Source organism: Saccopteryx leptura, chromosome 1 (assembly GCF_036850995.1).
Source record: "Saccopteryx leptura isolate mSacLep1 chromosome 1, mSacLep1_pri_phased_curated, whole genome shotgun sequence".
Taxonomy (NCBI): Eukaryota; Metazoa; Chordata; class Mammalia; order Chiroptera; family Emballonuridae; genus Saccopteryx; species Saccopteryx leptura.
In genome coordinates, this window is record NC_089503.1 from 280,983,696 (window position 1) to 281,000,461 (window position 16,766).

General features: G+C 37.7%; 1 protein-coding gene across 15 annotated transcripts in view; it reads right to left on the reverse strand.

Annotated features, from left to right (window-relative positions):
• The window catches only part of PLEKHA5 (pleckstrin homology domain containing A5), a 277,256-nt gene that overhangs the window by 18,994 nt on the left and 241,496 nt on the right, over positions 1-16,766 (reverse strand). For 8 of the 15 annotated variants that reach the window (XM_066355026.1, XM_066355001.1, XM_066354985.1 and 5 more), the window contains 4 exons: positions 11,213-11,314; positions 7,699-7,810; positions 6,287-6,333; positions 4,402-4,519 (listed from right to left, as the gene is read on the reverse strand). In XM_066355026.1, the coding sequence (XP_066211123.1) occupies positions 4,402-4,519; positions 6,287-6,333; positions 7,699-7,810; positions 11,213-11,314 (379 nt within the window). Of the gene's footprint in view, positions 1-4,401; positions 4,520-5,350; positions 5,537-6,286; positions 6,334-7,698; positions 7,811-11,212; positions 11,315-16,766 lie in introns of all 15 variants that reach the window. The other 7 variants (XM_066354959.1, XM_066354940.1, XM_066354968.1 and 4 more) reach the window with 1 other exon arrangement.

A 16,766-nucleotide genomic window follows, 5' to 3' on the forward strand; every position in this document is an offset into this window, starting at 1 on the left:
CCTGGTGAGCCTACTTTCGAGCCAGATGAGCCTGTGCTCAAGCCAGCAACCCCAAGGTTTCAAACCTGGGTTCTCTGTGTCCCAGACCAATGCTCTAGCCACTGCACAACCACCTGGTTAGGCCCCTCTTAACTTTTTTTTTAAATTTTATTTACTTTTTACAGAGAAACAGAGAGTGAGTCAGAGAGAGGGATAGAGACAGGGACAGACAGACAGGAACGGAGAGAGATGAGAAGCATTAATCATTAGTTTTTCATTGCGCGTTGCAAGACCTTAGTTGTTCATTGATTGCTTTCTCATATGTGCCTTGACCGTGGGCCTTCAGCAGACTGAGTAACCCCTTGCTTGAGCCAGCGACCTTGGGGTCTCGAACCTGGGTCCTCTGCATCCCAGTCCAACGCTCTATCCACTGCACCACCGCCTGGTCAAGCACCCCCTCTTAAGTTTTATTGAGGCAAAATGTTTATGGACGTGCACAGATCTAAAGTATACAACAAGTGAGGTTCGACAAATAGTGCCTGTACAACCCTCTTAGTCAAGATAAAGATAATCCCTACCACCCCAGTTTCCTTCCAGTCAATCCTGCCCTTTTGCCAAAGGCAACTACTTTTCTGCTGGCTACCACCAACTGATTGGCTTTTCTAGTCTCAAACTTCATATAAAGGGAACCATATACCACGTCTCCTTTGTGTTGGGCTTCTTTCATTCAACATAATTTTTCTTTTGTGTTTATACATGTTGTTGAGATTCAGACAAATTATACATCTATCAGTAGCTTTTTTTTTTTTTTACAAAGAGAGTCAGAGAGGGATAGACAGGAACGGAGAGATGAGAAGCATCAATCATTAGTTTTTCGTTGCGCATTGCGACACCTTAGTTGTTCATTGATTGCTTTCTCATATGTGCCTTGACTGTAGGCCTTCAGCAGATCGAGTAACCCCTTACTCGAGCCAGCGACCTTGGGTCCAAGCTTTTACTCAAACAAGATGAGCCTGCGCTCAAAGCAGGCAACCTGGGGTCTCAAACCAGGGTCCTTCCGCATCCTAGTCCGATGTTCTATCCACTGCACCACCGCCTGGTCAGGCTATCAGTAGCTTTTTTTTTTTTTACAGAGACAGAGAAAGAATCAGAGAGAAGGATAGACAGGGATAGACAGACAGGAACGGAGAGATGAGAAGCATCAATCACTAGTTTTTTGTTGCGCATTGCAACACCTTAATTGTTCACTGACTGCTTTCTCATATGTGCCTTGACCGCAGGCCTTGAGCAGACCGAGTAACCCCTTGCTCGAGCCAGCGACCTTGGGCTCAATCTGGTGAGCTCGGGGTCTTGAACCTGGGTCCTCGGCATCCCAGTCCGACACACTATCCACTGCGCCACCACCTGGTCAGGCTCAGTAGCTTTTTTTAATTGCAGAGGAGCATTGCATTGTATGAAGACATCACAATTTGTTTACCCATACTCTTGTTGATTGCTGTATGGGTGGCTCCTGGTTTTTTTGTATTATGAATTAAAGCTGGTAAAAAAATCCTTGTAAGCCCTGGCCAGTTGGCTCAGCAGTAGAGTGCTGGTCCGGTGTGTGGAAGTCCCGGGTTCAATTCCCAGTCAGGGCACACAGAAGTGACCATCTGCTTCTCCTCCTCTCTCCCTTCCCCTTTCTTTCTCTTTTGCTTTTTTCCCCTCCTGCAGTCATGGCTCAAATGGTTCGAGCAAGTTGCCCTGGGCACAAAGATGGCTCCATCGCCTCACCTCTGGTGCTGAAATAGCTTAGTTGCTGCGCAATGGAGCAGCGGCCTCAGATGGTTACAGCATCACCCTGTAGGGGCTTGCCAGATGAATCCTGGTTGTGGTGCATGCTGGGGTTTGTCTTTGCCACCCCATTTGTCACTTAAAATAATCCATGTTTTAAGTCATTTTTGATAAATTATGTTTTCCCATTTCTTAGGTAAAAATATAGGGATAGAATTACTCACTATGCTAATTGCATATTTAACTTTGTAAGAAACTGCCAAACTGTTGTTCTGTCCTATACCACCATCGGGAATGTATGAGTTCCAACTGTTACACATCCTAACCAACATTTGATTATCTTTTAAGTTTAGCCATTCTAGAAGGTGTAACTTGTGATTTTATTTTGCATTAAAACTGAATTTCTTTTGCCCTGGCCGGTTGGCTCAGTGGTAGAGCATCGGCCTGGCGTGCGGAAGTTCGATTCCCGGCCAGGGTTCGATTCCCGGCCAGGGCACACAGGAGAAGCGCCCATCTGCTTCTCCACCCCCCCCTCCTTCCTCTCTGTCTCTCTCTTCCCCTCCCGCAGCCAAGGCTCCATTGGAGCAAAGATGGCCCAGGCGCTGGGGATGGCTCCTTGGTCTCTGCCCCAGGCGCTAGAGTGGCTCTGGTCGCAGCAGAGCGACGACCCGGAGGGGCAGAGCATCGCCCCCTGGTGGGAGTGCCAGGTGGATCCCGGTCGGGCGCATGCGGGAGTCTGTCTGACTGTCTCTCCCCGTTTCCAGCTTCGGAAAAATAAAAAAAAAAAAAAAAAAAAAAAAATACACCCCCCCCCCAAAAAACAAAAAAACCCAAAAAACTGAATTTTATGATTAATCAATTATAAACTTTTTTATATTCTTATAGGCCATTTGCATACTCTATTTATTAAGTATCCAAGTCTTTTGGCTACTTTTTATTGGGTTGTCTGTTTTTATTATTAATTCACTAGAACTTTTAAAAAGTATATTCTGGATACAAGGCCTTTGTCAGGTATATATATTGCTAATATTTCCTCACATTCTGATCAGCAGAAGTTTTAAATTTTGATGACATTCAATTAGTCAGTTTTCAATGAGAATGTTACAAATATTTTTCTAAGTGTTTCAGAATTCACGTAACATTCTCTTACATATCCACATCATAGTATTACTTATTGTTATATAATATCTAGAACATATTAAATTTCCACAATTGTCCCAAGAATGTCTTCAGAGATTTTTCCTTTAAACCATAATCCAATTAAGGTTCAAGCATTGTATAATACAGTAGGTCTGGCCTTTTCAAAGTTGTTTTTTTTTTTTAATTTTAATTTTTTTATTTATTCATTTTTAGAGAGGAGAGAGAGAGAGGGAAAGAGAGGAGAGAGAGACAGAGAGAGAAGGGGGGGAGGAACAGGAAGCATCAACTCCCATATGTGCCTTGACCAGGCAAGCCCAGGGTTTTGAACCGGCGACCTCAGCATTTCCAGGTTGATGCTTTATCCACTGCGCCACCACAGGTCAGGCCAAAGTTTTTAATCCTGAATAGCCTCCCTTTTACCATTGAAGAATGACCAGCACTTAAAAAAAAAAAATCAGAGTGTACACAGTAAGAGTATTTTTTCATGGAACTTATTAATTTTATAGAAATTGTATAAAAATTTGTTTCAGCTCTTCATCTTGTATGTAGAATTTTAAACAGAAAACCAAAAACCAAAAATATTGGCAAAGAAAAGCATTTTAAAAGTTTGTCATAGACTGACCAGGCGGTGGTACAGTGGATAGAGCATTAGACTGGGATGCAGAGGACCCAGGTTCGAGACCCCGAGGTCGCCAGCTTGAGCACGGGCTCATTTGGTTTGAGCAAAAGCCCACCAGCTTGAACCCAAGGTCGCTGGCTCCAGCAAGGAGTTACTCGGTCTGCTGAAGGCCCGCGGTCAAGGCACATATGAGAAAGCAATCAATGAACAACTAAGGTGTTGTAACGCGCAATGAAAAACTAATGATTGATGCGTCTCATCTCTCTTCGTTCTTGTCTGTCTGTCCCTGTCTATCCCTCTCTCTGACTCACTCTCTGTCTCTGTAAAAAAAAAAAAAAAAAAAAAGTTTGTCATAAAATTATTTCTCAGTAAAACCTAGCCTGAATTGATATGAAGCTTTATCCCATGGAGGGGGAATATCCCACAAATATCAACATGTTTATTTTATTTTATTTTTTTAAAATTTTTTTTAGATTTTATTTATTCATTTTTATTGGGGGGGGGGGGAGAGAGAGAGAGAGAGAGAGAAAGAGAGGAGGAGCAGAAAGCATCAACTCCCATATGTGCCTTGACCAGGCAGGCCCAGGGTTTCGAACCGGCGACCTCAGCATTCCAGGTCGACACTTCATCCACTGCGCCACCACAGGTCAGGCCTCAACATGTTTAAAAGGGGTGCTGCCTCATGCCTACTTGAAATGACACTAATACGTGATTTATGGGTCATGTTACCTTTCTAACATGTGCAACCTTCTGAATTCAAAAATCTTATCAGTTTCCAAAGTTTCCTGATAAAAGACTGTGGACTTGTACATGCACTGTGTCAACATGAAAACTGAATTTATTGCTAAAAACTCTGGAAAATCCAGGAGGTAAAACATCTCCCAAATGCTGACCTTTAACTGAAGTTTCCATTTCTGAAACAGGTTCTGATTTTTCTTCTCCATTAGATTCATCAACTTCTGCCACTGTTGTTAACTCTGGTTCACTTTTGTAGAGTCTATAATCTGGACCCTTGAAAAGAAAATATATAATTACAAAAAAAAATTTTGCTAAGTTTCTTTTAAAACATTTACTTTTAAAAATTTAAATCAAATGCTAAAAATTAAAAGCCTCAATTAGTTATCTTGGGTATAACACAACGAATATGTTTCAACTAAGGTAGAAAAAAATAGAAATATTTTTAACAAGTAAATGTTTTGATTTTAAAATTTAAGACTACTTTCCTTAGGCATAAAGTCCTTGGGACATTTTTTATCATAGTATAACTGAGATCTGAAAAATAATTACATCATATTAACTCAATCAGCCCCATTCCTTTCTTCCTTATTCTCTTCTTCTTGCTTATTACATTTTATATTTATTTGTATAAACCCAAACATCTTGTTTCTAGTTTCCATGGGTACTGTCTCACCTCGGCACTGGAACTGTCCTCACAGTTTTCCCAGGCTGAACTGCCCACATCCCAACCCTTTCATCATTCCTAGTAATCCTTTTCTTTCTTCTTTCTTTCTGATCTAAAGATTTCATTTGTCTCTGCTATCCTGAAATGGTATACTTAAAATATGACTCCTTAGACAAATGCAAAGTAACCACTTTAGAAAAATTTTTATGAAAAGTATGAAATTATGAAAGATTAAAATTGTGAAAATATTAAAAAATGAGAAATGATATGACCAAAACAAGAGAAACAAAAGGATAACATTGTAAACAACAAAAAAAAAAAGCTCTGGCTAAAAGCAGTGTTATAATAAAAACATAAATTCACTTTCAAAAATGAGAGGGTAAAAAAAATATGAGAGGGCACGTATACTTGATTATTCTGTGGCTATTGCAGCCACTTACACAGTGAGATCCATTTCTTGTATATCCTTGAACTTGAATCTTCTTTTCTTCAGGCAGATGGACTGGGCCCCTGCTATAACAGAGCAAGGAGCTGCTATCACTGGGCAGAGGGGGGATTATGGGAGGCTGCTCTGTAAAGTCATAGGACCGAGGAAGTGGAGGACGAGGTGGGACTACTTCCTCTTCCTAAAGATTGTAGAATAGTCACCTTATTTAGATAAGCATATAGAATTAAGTATATCAAATTCTTTGCAATGGTAAGTTAAATTAGCTTTAAGATAATTAAAGGGACACTGCCAAGCCAGAATTCTCATACTGAAGAGTAAAACCCAAAATATTTATAATAGCCAATATGGTTTTAAATATGGTCGTATCTTCTTTTTGGGTAATACACAGGTTAGCTCCACTCTGAAGCTCAACATCTAAACAGATGTATGAAACTACTGTATTTCATTTTAAAAACATCTGAAAATGTTACTGCCTATTTTGGGGGCAATTTTTAAGAGAAAAAAATAAAAATTTCTTTTTGATTGGCTTTCATATATACTTCAAGACCACAGATGCTTTCAATTAGGTTGACAGTATCTCTTTGTAGTTGCAATTTCTTTACGGCATACACAATACACAGCTTCTCTATCAATCATCTTACAACTTTTACCAAGTATAACAATGGTAAATATTCAAATTACTTATATTAGAAAAAGTGTGACAATGTTAAAGTTCTAACATAGATAAAAAATAGTACCTAAATTTTTGCATTAAGAGAAAAAAAATCACATTTGTTAGAAGTATTAAATTACTGAACCAGTGAAATTCCAAGATTAAAACTGTAACTTGAATATATTTAGAAAACATTTTTGTTATGAGTAGACAATTTCTAATTCATGTTTTAAACATTTAAAATAATTTATAGTTAGACAAACAATCCACACTTACCTCATTTTTGTACTTAACTGTTGAGAAAGGCTTTGATCCTGTCATACCTATTAAAAAATTATAAAATATAACTTATACTACATGTCTTTTTGAAACTACAGAAAAAGGAAAAATTAATTTCATTTAAAATAAAGCCTTCACTTTCTAGTCCCTCATTAATTAATGTTTTCAGAATTTGAAACCATTTACATTAAAAAATACAAATTAAAAAAATACAAATTCAACTAGTTTAAACAAGAGTATAGGAAAATGGATTTTCTCAAACATTTATTGGTGTAATTTCATTTTAATATACTCTTCTAGGGAGGCAATTTGGCTGTGCCTACCAAAATGGAAAATGTGTGCGCATTTCCCTCTTCTTGGAACCTGTAAGTACTAGCATATGTGTTTAGTTATATATACAATAATATTCAGTATAGCAGACCTATGACAGGAATAAAGAAAATTCAAACAAACCCTAAAACCATGTTCATCAACACAGAAATGAATATAGTCTGTCTATACAATGAGTTCTTACACAGTAATTATTGTATTGTACTTAAGGAGAAAAAAGCAAATGGCTGAAAATTGATATAGTATGATTCCATTTTTTGTTGTGGGGAAAAATCTCCGTAAAACCAAAACACTATGTGTTTATAATGACAACAGACACAAAACCAAATTATTTTTGAGTGGGTAAGGTTGGCAAAACTTTTGCTTTTTAGTTTATAAACTTATATACTGACTCAGTGCCACAGACAGTGGTGTGTGTGTGTGTGTGTGTGTGTGTGTGTGTGTGTGTGTGTGTGTGTTTAAGTGAGAGACAGACCAACAGGATGGGAGAGAGATGAGCAGCATCAACTCATAGTTGCAGCACCTTTGTTGTTCATTGATTGTTTCTCATATGTGCCTTGACCAGGGCTCCAGCTGAGCCAGTGACCCCTTGCTCAAGCCAGCGACCTTGAGATCATGTTAATGGTCCGTACTCAAGCTGGTGACTTTGGGGTTTCAAACCTGGGACCTCAAGTCAATGCTCTATTCACTGTGCCACCACTGGTCAGGCTTCTTTTCTTTCTTTTTAAATTAACTTTTCCATTGATTTGAGAGAGAGGGAGAGAGAGAAAAAGAGAGAAAGGGAAAGGCAGAGAGACAGTGAGAGAGTAGTATCAACTCATTGTCTAACTTAGTTCCACTTAGTCGTGTACTCATTGACTGCTTGTCAAACATGCCCTTACTTGGGGTCGAAACCATGACATCTGGTGAGCTGGGTCCGCGCTTTACCTACTGAGCCACCCAGCCAGGGCCAAAGAGTGCCTGTTTTCTGACATGGAAAGTCTATTAAAATAACAAAGTAATCCAATTCTCTGTGACATCTCATTTAGATATAATACATGGTCAATTCCTGCAGAATACAATACAAAAAACTACTTTACCAGCTTCTGCAATGCCTCTGTGCTGTTTGTGCTTACTCAGTCCTTCCATCACATCTTGAATTCTCCAAAGTTCTTTCTGAATCTGTGCACGCTGAATTCCTGCTGATTCGGTCTACCAGGAAAAACAGATCACATACAAGGGAAAAAATCATGGAAAAGTTACAAATTCCACTAATTAAATATTTTAAGATGAGAATTTCAGTGGCAAAGATAAAGCAGAGAGAAAGTTTAATTTTTTAGCCTTAAGTGTACTATTTCTTATCTCCTCAATAAGCTCTGCCTAGTGCTGTTTATGATTCCAAGACAAAATACTAATCAGAAGTGACTAAAAATGGAAAACAGAAAACAAAAGGAAAATAGAACAAAGTAGAAACTCTCAAAACCCCAATAAAAAAAAAAATTCATGTTTTGTTTTTTTTTTAGAGGGAGGGAAAAATGCAAAGTATACTGATTTCCTAAATTTAGAACATAGAAAGACATACTCCCCACTCCCAATTAAAAGGAGTGCTTTGACTCATGGTGGTTAGTGTATTTTCAGAACCAATTTTCAATTTTGGAATCTAAATTTATCATTGCTATTTTTATTCTATTCCAAGTTATACTCACTTCTAGTAACCCATTTCATGCCCTCTGGCTAAGTAGTCTAACTGAAAGCAAAATAAGACATTGGTTTTCAGTAAGACTGTAAAAAAACTCTATGACTCTTATTGATAGATACTTAGGATAACAATAGGTAATCATTTTTAGGAATGGAATGTTTAAAAAATAGGCAATAAAATATAAAACCATCACATTACCAAGAAAAGATTTTTTTTTACCGGATATCAGTATTTGACAACTGTAGATATTAGAATACAGTATTTCATTAGTAAGCAAAAACATCCTCTGAAGTTTTCCAAGTCTATCAACATAAGGACTATGCGCCATCACTGCCTCTAAAAGGCACTGTATAACCTTAATTACCCAGTTTTCTAAGCCACAGGAGGAAAGCAAAGTAAAAGAAGAAAGTACTGACAGATGACCCAGAAGGATGGCAGGCCAGAGATGTGCATGCAGTACTGCGATGGCACAGAGACGGAGTGCTGACTGTAACTGTCAGACGCCTGCACATGTTCTAGAGAGAACATGTATTACTTCTGCAACAGGTAAAAAAAAAAAAACTACATGTACATATTTTTGCCCAACAGAAAGGTGTACAATGAAAATCTTATTTTTGTTTCATTTTGCATTTCTCTAGTTACTAGTGACTTTGAACAATATTCAAACACTCGTCAGCAATCTGAGTTTGACTTTTTATTAATTTTAACTACTCATGTTCTTTGTTCATTTTGTTACTCTAGATAGTAACTCTTATGGAATTTAGTAGAAAAGATAGGTCTTTCCAGTATGTCATCTTTTAAGTTTGTCAAGGTGGCTTAAATTGTTTACTTATTTATTTAATGAATATTTACACAGTATGTTTTTGTGCCTGATGCTATTCTAAGTACTTCAAAAACATCAACACATTTAATCATTATAACAAGCCAATAGACCTAGGTACTACTATTGTTTTCATTTTACAGTTGTGAAAACTGAGGTGCAGTTATTATGTGACTGGCCTAAGGTCACATGTGCACTGCTACTTCTCAGAGTATGCTTTCTGAGCCTTCCTCCCTCCCTCCCTCTCTCCCTTTCTTCCTTCCCCTCCTTCCCTTTCCCCCTCCCTCCCTCCCTCCTTCCCTCTCCCCCCTCCCTTTTCTTTTTAAGTTTTAGCTACCTGTGGTTTTTATTATACTTTAAAAATACTAGAATTATTTTATTAATTTTTTTCAAAAAGTTCTGGAAATTTGGCTGAAATAGAATTGAGCTTATAAGACAAATTTTCATCATGATAATGTTAAATCAGGCCATTGATGAACACAGTATACCACTGATACTTTTCATTTCATAAAAAAAAGATTTTTAAACTTTTTTTTAAAAAAGGATTTTATTCTTTAATTTTAGAGAGAGAGAGAAAGAGAGCGAGAGGGAGAGAGAGAGAGAGAGAAGGAAAAGCAGGACGCATCAACTCTCATTTGTGCCTTGACCAAGCAAGCACCAGGTTTCGAACTGGTGACTTCAGCATTCCAGGTCAACGCTTTATCTACTGTGCCACCACAGGCCAGGCTAAGAATGAATTTTTATATTTTTAAGGGGCTATAAAAGAACCTAATACACCCAAGATTATGTGGCAGAATATATGTATATTACATGCCTGCACTATCTAAAATATTTATTATCTGAGTTTTTACAGAAAAAGTTTGCTGATCCCTGGGTTATATCTTAGATAGTTGTAGTTTTTTCCTATTGCTTCTAGTATTTATTAGTGTAATTTCAGTGTTCAATAAGAAGTGACAACAACATGTAGCTACTTAAATTTAGATAATTAAAATGAAACAATTAAAATTCAGTTCCTTAGTCATACTAGCAACATTTTAAGTACCCAACAACTACAGGTACTTAGTGGCTACTATGCAGGGTGGGCAAAAATAGGTTTCTAGTTGTTCATATGAAAAATAATACAGTAGTTAATGAGTAATAAATACAAGAATAAATTCTGTGTTTCGTGTACTCACAACTATAAACTTACTTTTTGCCCCACCCTATGTTGGACATAGGATAGGTGATTTTCTATGAGTCAACCATATCAACTCATTATTTGCTGGGCTGATTGCCTATTGAGTCCAGTGGGTTTCCAATGCAGATGATCAAATTTACATAGGGCCACAAGCATGAAGTGATTTAAAATTTTTTCTTAAACATTGCTTCTCAATTTTTTGATTAATATCAAGTGTAAAACTTTCTTAAACATATTATCTCCATTTTTCAGAGCAACACTCTAAGACAGATAATATTATTTCCACTTTATAGATAAGAAAACTAGTGCTTAGAACTTAATCCCAGATCTGCCTGTTTATAAAACTGAATTCTTTATTCCAAATGTTGCTGTATCTTCCCCTATTCTAATACTAGTCAAAATAATAGACTAAATATAGTTTTTTTTTTTGAAAAGAGGCTTTCAATATAGAATGAATTAGAATAAATTTTATAAAAAAAAGGAGGAGGGTGTGTGGGATGAATGGTGATGCACTGAACTTGGGGTGGTGATCACACAGTGTACAGAAGATGTGTAGTAGAACTGCGCATCTGAAACCTGTACAATTTTGTTGTGTCACTACAATAAATTCAATTAAAAATGTAAAACTTGTACATTGTTAAAAAAGATAAAATATCCATTATTTGATAAATTTATATAATTCAACACCTCAGTACCAAGAGAGGTATACTTAGCTAGGAGCACAGAACACTCCAGGGCTCACACCATGTACCAGATAAAATAACTTTTAAATGAGAGATCAGAAATTTGTAAGACAATAAGATTCCTATTATTGAAAGCATTCAAACCCAGGTCTTAGGTAGCCAGGACTGTAAAAACTGATATGGGCATACATGAACCAATCAGCAAAACCATGTGAAAAACACGGCACGTTTGTACCTGAACTTCACCAAGACGATCTAGTTGCTCTTGCATCTGGTTCCTGGTAACAGTTACATCATATTCTAACTTATCATATTCTCTCCATGCTCGTTCCAGCTCCTAAAATGAAAGAGCTTTAATTATTCTAATGGAGAAAATGTGCTTTTATGTTATCACTGCAATTATGTAGTTTACATTGGGCAAAATAAAAAAAAACCTTTATAACTCACTTTTTTCTTTATTAAAAGCATTTTCTTACATGCCTTGATTAAAATTATTCCATGAACAAAAATACAAATAGGCTGTATTTTACCATGTAAGATTTTCAGTAACACTAGACGCCTGACATTGACTTTACTAAGTAAAAAATTTATTTATTTTATTTATTTATTTTTTTATAGGGACAGAGAGAGAATCAGTGAGAGAGATAGATAGGGACAGACAGACAGGAACAGAGAGAGATGAAAAGCATCAATCGTCAGTTTTTCGTTGCAACACCTCAGTTGCTCATTGATTGCTTTCTCATATGTGCCTTGACCATGGGTCTTCAGTAACCCCCTGCTAGAGCCATTTGCTCAAGCCAGATGAGCCTACGCTCACGCTGGAGACCTTGGGGTCTCAAACCTGAGTCGTTCCGCATCCCAGTCCAACACTCTATCCACTGCGCCACCGCCTGGTCAGGCACTAAGTAAAAAATTAATGTAATAAATCTAATTCAGCTCACTAACCAAGTCAGCGAATCCATAGAGACTCAATATAGACACTACCACCTAATCTCTTCTCCTTTGGAAAAACCATCACCCCAAATCCTGAAGTGATAAAGTTTTTCATAGGTGACCTTTAATTACCTGTTATCTATTGAAAACTGAATGATTCTACAAATGTTCTAATTTCATCATCATTTCATTTTGTTTGTACACTTCTATGGGTTGTAGTTACTTTTTTAGACATTTCAGAGAGTGGTATGAGGTCAACAAATTGATAAACTAAGGGTCAGGGACAGTATTTGATTACTATTTTATCACCAGTTATCTATTGTGGTTTTGGCACATGTAACATAACCAACAAACATTACTAAGTGCTGTTATAAAACGAATCAGTAACTCTTATCTTTGTCTAAGAACCTCCCATGACCGGGGATTTCTTGCTTTGATCACTCTGAATAAAGCTTCCCTGGAAAATGTCAGTTTAACAACAGTCTGGAATAGGAAAGAGGGTACTGAGTGAGGAAGAAAGGTTATCTAAACAACCCTAGTTAGAAAAACAATAGAATTCCTCAAGTTCCCATAGGATCCTTTTAGAGAGTTATTTTATTTTGCATATTCTGTAACTAGCTTAAAGTCACTTTTAAAAACTTAGGCAATGAAAAATTACTCAAGGTGCATAATTTAAAAAATGAAGTCTTAAAATTTGGCCATTTGGAATAATTGCTTTTGAATGTAAGGTTCTCCACAGATTTTACAATAATTTATATATTTTTAAAAAGCAGAGATAAACCACTGAAGATTTTTTATCAACTCTATATTATATAGCTAGCTTAAGGACTGTATTAAGATTTCACAATGAATTAAATTTTTAAAAAGCAAAATGATAAAGGGCTCAAGTCTTTTCCCTATTGATTTGAGAGGAAGAGATCAGAAAGCCTACACGCAAGTGCACGAGAAGCATCAACTCGTTGCTCCATTTAGCTGTGCATTCATTGATTGCTTCTCATAGGTGTCTTGAGTGGGGCCTGAACCTGGGACCTCAGTGCACTGGGACGATACTTTATCCACTGAGCCACCCAACCAAGGCGAGAACTAAAGATTTTTATCTCATCTATATGGTGTTAACCTCCATACTTGGCTTCAGCAAACTCTTCTTACCCGAATAAACCTGGATACTATCTCTAATAAAAATAGCTTCTAGCTATCTGCTAATTTAACCACATCACAAAAACTCAAATTTTTAAATAGTGGGCCCTTGAAGGCTTCAGGGAGGGTAAAATGAGGACAATAGATCCAAAGGCAGCCCAGTGATTAAGGAAGATGGTATTGTCAGACTAACACCTAACCTCTCTAGTAGAAAGAAAAGCCAGAGTTCAGGTGGGTCCAAGGGTGCTGAAGAGGCATCTAAATATAAGAACATTTTAGGATGGTAGGAATTCTTGTCTCTCATAAGAAATATATGAAACAGAGACTGAGAGCTAGAGATTCCCTTTTAGGGGTGAATAAACAACGTACTTTCATTTCTCCTAGCCTGGAAAGTCCTGCCATTTACTGAATCATTTGGCCTGAGCCTCACAATCCTGCTGGGCCTCCGGTTTCTGCCTTTACCTTTTGGCTTCTCAATCATGATTGTGGGTGGGCAGAGCACAGGTCAACAGGGGGTAGCAGGAAAAGGGGTGGCACTGGCATAACATCAGCTTCCTTCCTATACGTGGCTGAGTATTTCATTAAAGATTTTAATAGATTATACAAGTACAATGTTAAAATCTTTAAATATGACCTTACTAGTTTTTTTTTTCTTTTTTTTACAGAGACAGAGTGAGAGTCAGAGAGGGACAGACAGGAAGGGAGAGAGATAAGCACCAATTCTTCATTGTGGCACCTTAGTTGTTCACTGATTGCTTTCTCATATGTGCCTTGACCAGGGGCTACATCAGAGCTAGTGACTCCTTGCTCAAGCCAGTGACCTTTTCAAGCCCGGAACCTCTGGGCTCAAGCCAGCGAACTCTGGGTTCGAACCTGGGTCCTTGGCGTCCCAGTCTGATGCTTTATCCACTGCGCCACCATCTGGTCAGGCTTATTAGTTTTTCTTAAGAAGCCATATATAGGTATAACAAGACAATTATGAGAACTTTAGTATCTAACTACAGAGTTATAACAGCTACACTGTGATCTTTATTAAGAAAGTAGTAGGAGTAATGATTTATTTTCAAGTTTTTTTTTTGTTGTTTTTTTTTACAGAGACAGAGAGAGTCAGAGAGAGGGATAGACAGGGACAGACAGACAGGAACGGAGAGATGAGAAGCATCAATCATTAGTTTTTCATTGCGACACCTTAGTTGTTCACTGATTGCTTTCTCATATGTGCCTTGACCACGGGCCTTCAGCAGATGGAGTAACCCTTTGCTTGAGCCAGTGACCTTGGGTCCAAGCTGGTGAGCTTTTGCCCAAACCAGATGAGCCCACGCTCAAGCTGAAGAGCTCGGGGTCTCGAACCTGGGTCCTTAGCATTCCAGTCCGACGCTCTATCCACTGTGCCACCGCTTGGTCAGGCTATTTCCAAGTTTTTAATGTAATAAGAACTTTCTTTTTTTTGTCCAGAATCAATGACAATTTATAATAAAATCTACCCAGGTGAAGAGTTACACAATATGCTTAAATAAGTAAATAATTATGACATTATGCTAAGAGCTAATAGAGACTGGTTTACTTCCATTTGACTTTTAATTAGTGTTTCTGAGTTTTAATCAAAGAAATATTAATTAATTGACAGGTTTTCAGTTTCAAAATGGACAGAGGGAAGTAGTACACATGTAGTATAAATTAGCTTCTCAAGGTAAGCTTCAAATAACTTTTTGATTTTAAATATTAGATTAATGTCTACTAGTAAATCCTGGAAAATCAAAGCATTGCAATATTTAATTTTGAAAATTTGGCAAAAAAATTGTTAATACTTGAAAATTGAATTTACTACCACCCGGCCATAACAGTTCTGCCAGTTGAGGATTAGATGCAACTGCATTTTGCGATCAATCAAAATAAAGTTAATCTGATTTCATTTTTCCCTTAGGCTGTAGAGATTTAGGCACCGATATTTAAAATGTGCTTAGTTATCTGAATAATTTTTTAAAAAAGAGTATCTGTCAGCCCTGACTGGTGGTGCAATGGATAGAGCAACATCCAGTCTGCTGAGGACACTAGCTCCACCCCTCAGGTCTCCAGTTTGAGCCCAGTCAGGGCACATATGAGAAGCAATCAATGGCACAACTAAGTGGAACAATGAGTTGATGCTTCTCTCCCCGCCAAAAAAAGAGCATTTGTCTTTTATGGTTTTATACTTGCCTCATCAGATATTGCATCTCAAATAAAAATCAGTTTACAAAGCATATGACATACTTTACTATACAAACTAATAGTTAATGACTATGCTGGCATTTTTTAAACCTAAGAAAAGATGTTTAAGAAGGACCAAACTGAAGCAGCATAAAGCCAAAAATTAAATAAATCAGCCATAGTTACATAGCTACCTGTGTTTTAAATTTCTAGTTTATGATTATAATGACAATAAATCTACTTTTTGGTTATTTAAAATCTTTAGGGCATATCTTTAGTCACCCCCTCATCTTCTCTTGGAAACAAAAGTATATCCTATCTCAAAGAAAGTGGTTACTTCTTTATGTACAATTTTTTTTTGTATTTTTTCTGAAGCTGGAAACGGGGAGAGACAGTCAGACAGACTCCCGCATGCGCCTGACCGGGATCCACCCGGCATGCCCACCAGGGGCGAAGCTCTGCCCACCAGAGGGCGACGCTCTGCCCCTCTGGGGCATTGCTTTGTTGCGACCAGAGCCACTCTAGCGCCTGGGGCAGAGGCCAAGGAGCCATCACCAGCGCCCGGCCGTCTTTGCTCCAATGGAGCATCGCTGCGGGAGGGGAAGAGAGAGACAGAGAGGAAGGAGGGGGGGGGGGCTGGAGAAGCAGATGGGCGCTTCTCCTGTGTGCCCTGGCCGGGAATCGAACCCGGGACTTCTGCACGCCAGGCCGACGCTCTACCACTGAGCCAACTGGCCAGGGCCATGTACAATTTTAATATAATTTTTTTCTAATTATAAAAGTAGAAAAGCTAGAACAGAGGGAAAGATGAATAAAAGGATATTCCTGTGCTACATATTTGTTAACATTTTTGTGGATTTTCTTTCAATTTTTCTCAGAAACACATAATGGAAATTTCCAAAATACACAAAAGTGGCACACACGGTAGTCCCGGAATTGAATTCAACCGTTGTCAGTACACGGCCAATCTGGTTTCATCCAGAGTGTCCATATTCTATCCCTGTGGGAGTACAGAGCTATCCTTTTATCTAGAAATACTTCAGTATGTATTTCTAAAGAAAAGAAACCAAAATGGAAAAAAAATAATTCTTATTTTTGAAATCATTAATATATAACCCTTTAAAATATTTTTAATTATTACGACGCTTTCTCTCTGTTACCCTGTTACTTATTTGTTGAAGAAAATGGGCCCCTTTTTCTGTAGAATTTCTCCTATCCTGGATTTTACTAACTGAATTCCTGCAGTACTGGTTAGTATGCTCTTCTGTCTCTTGTATTTCCTATAACGTTGCAGTTAGATATAGAGGCTTGTTGAGATTCACATTTGATTTCTTTGGTAAAGACACCTCAAGTGTTACTGGCTACTTTCTATGTCAACCCATCAGGAGGCGTATCACAAACGTCTCTTTTTCGAGGATGCTGTTTTGTAATCACGAAATAATCAGCGTCTTAAAATCTTTCAAAACACGTTCCATGACATTGCAGGGATACTGACAGATCTATTATAAGAAATTACACTTTCCTGTAACCAT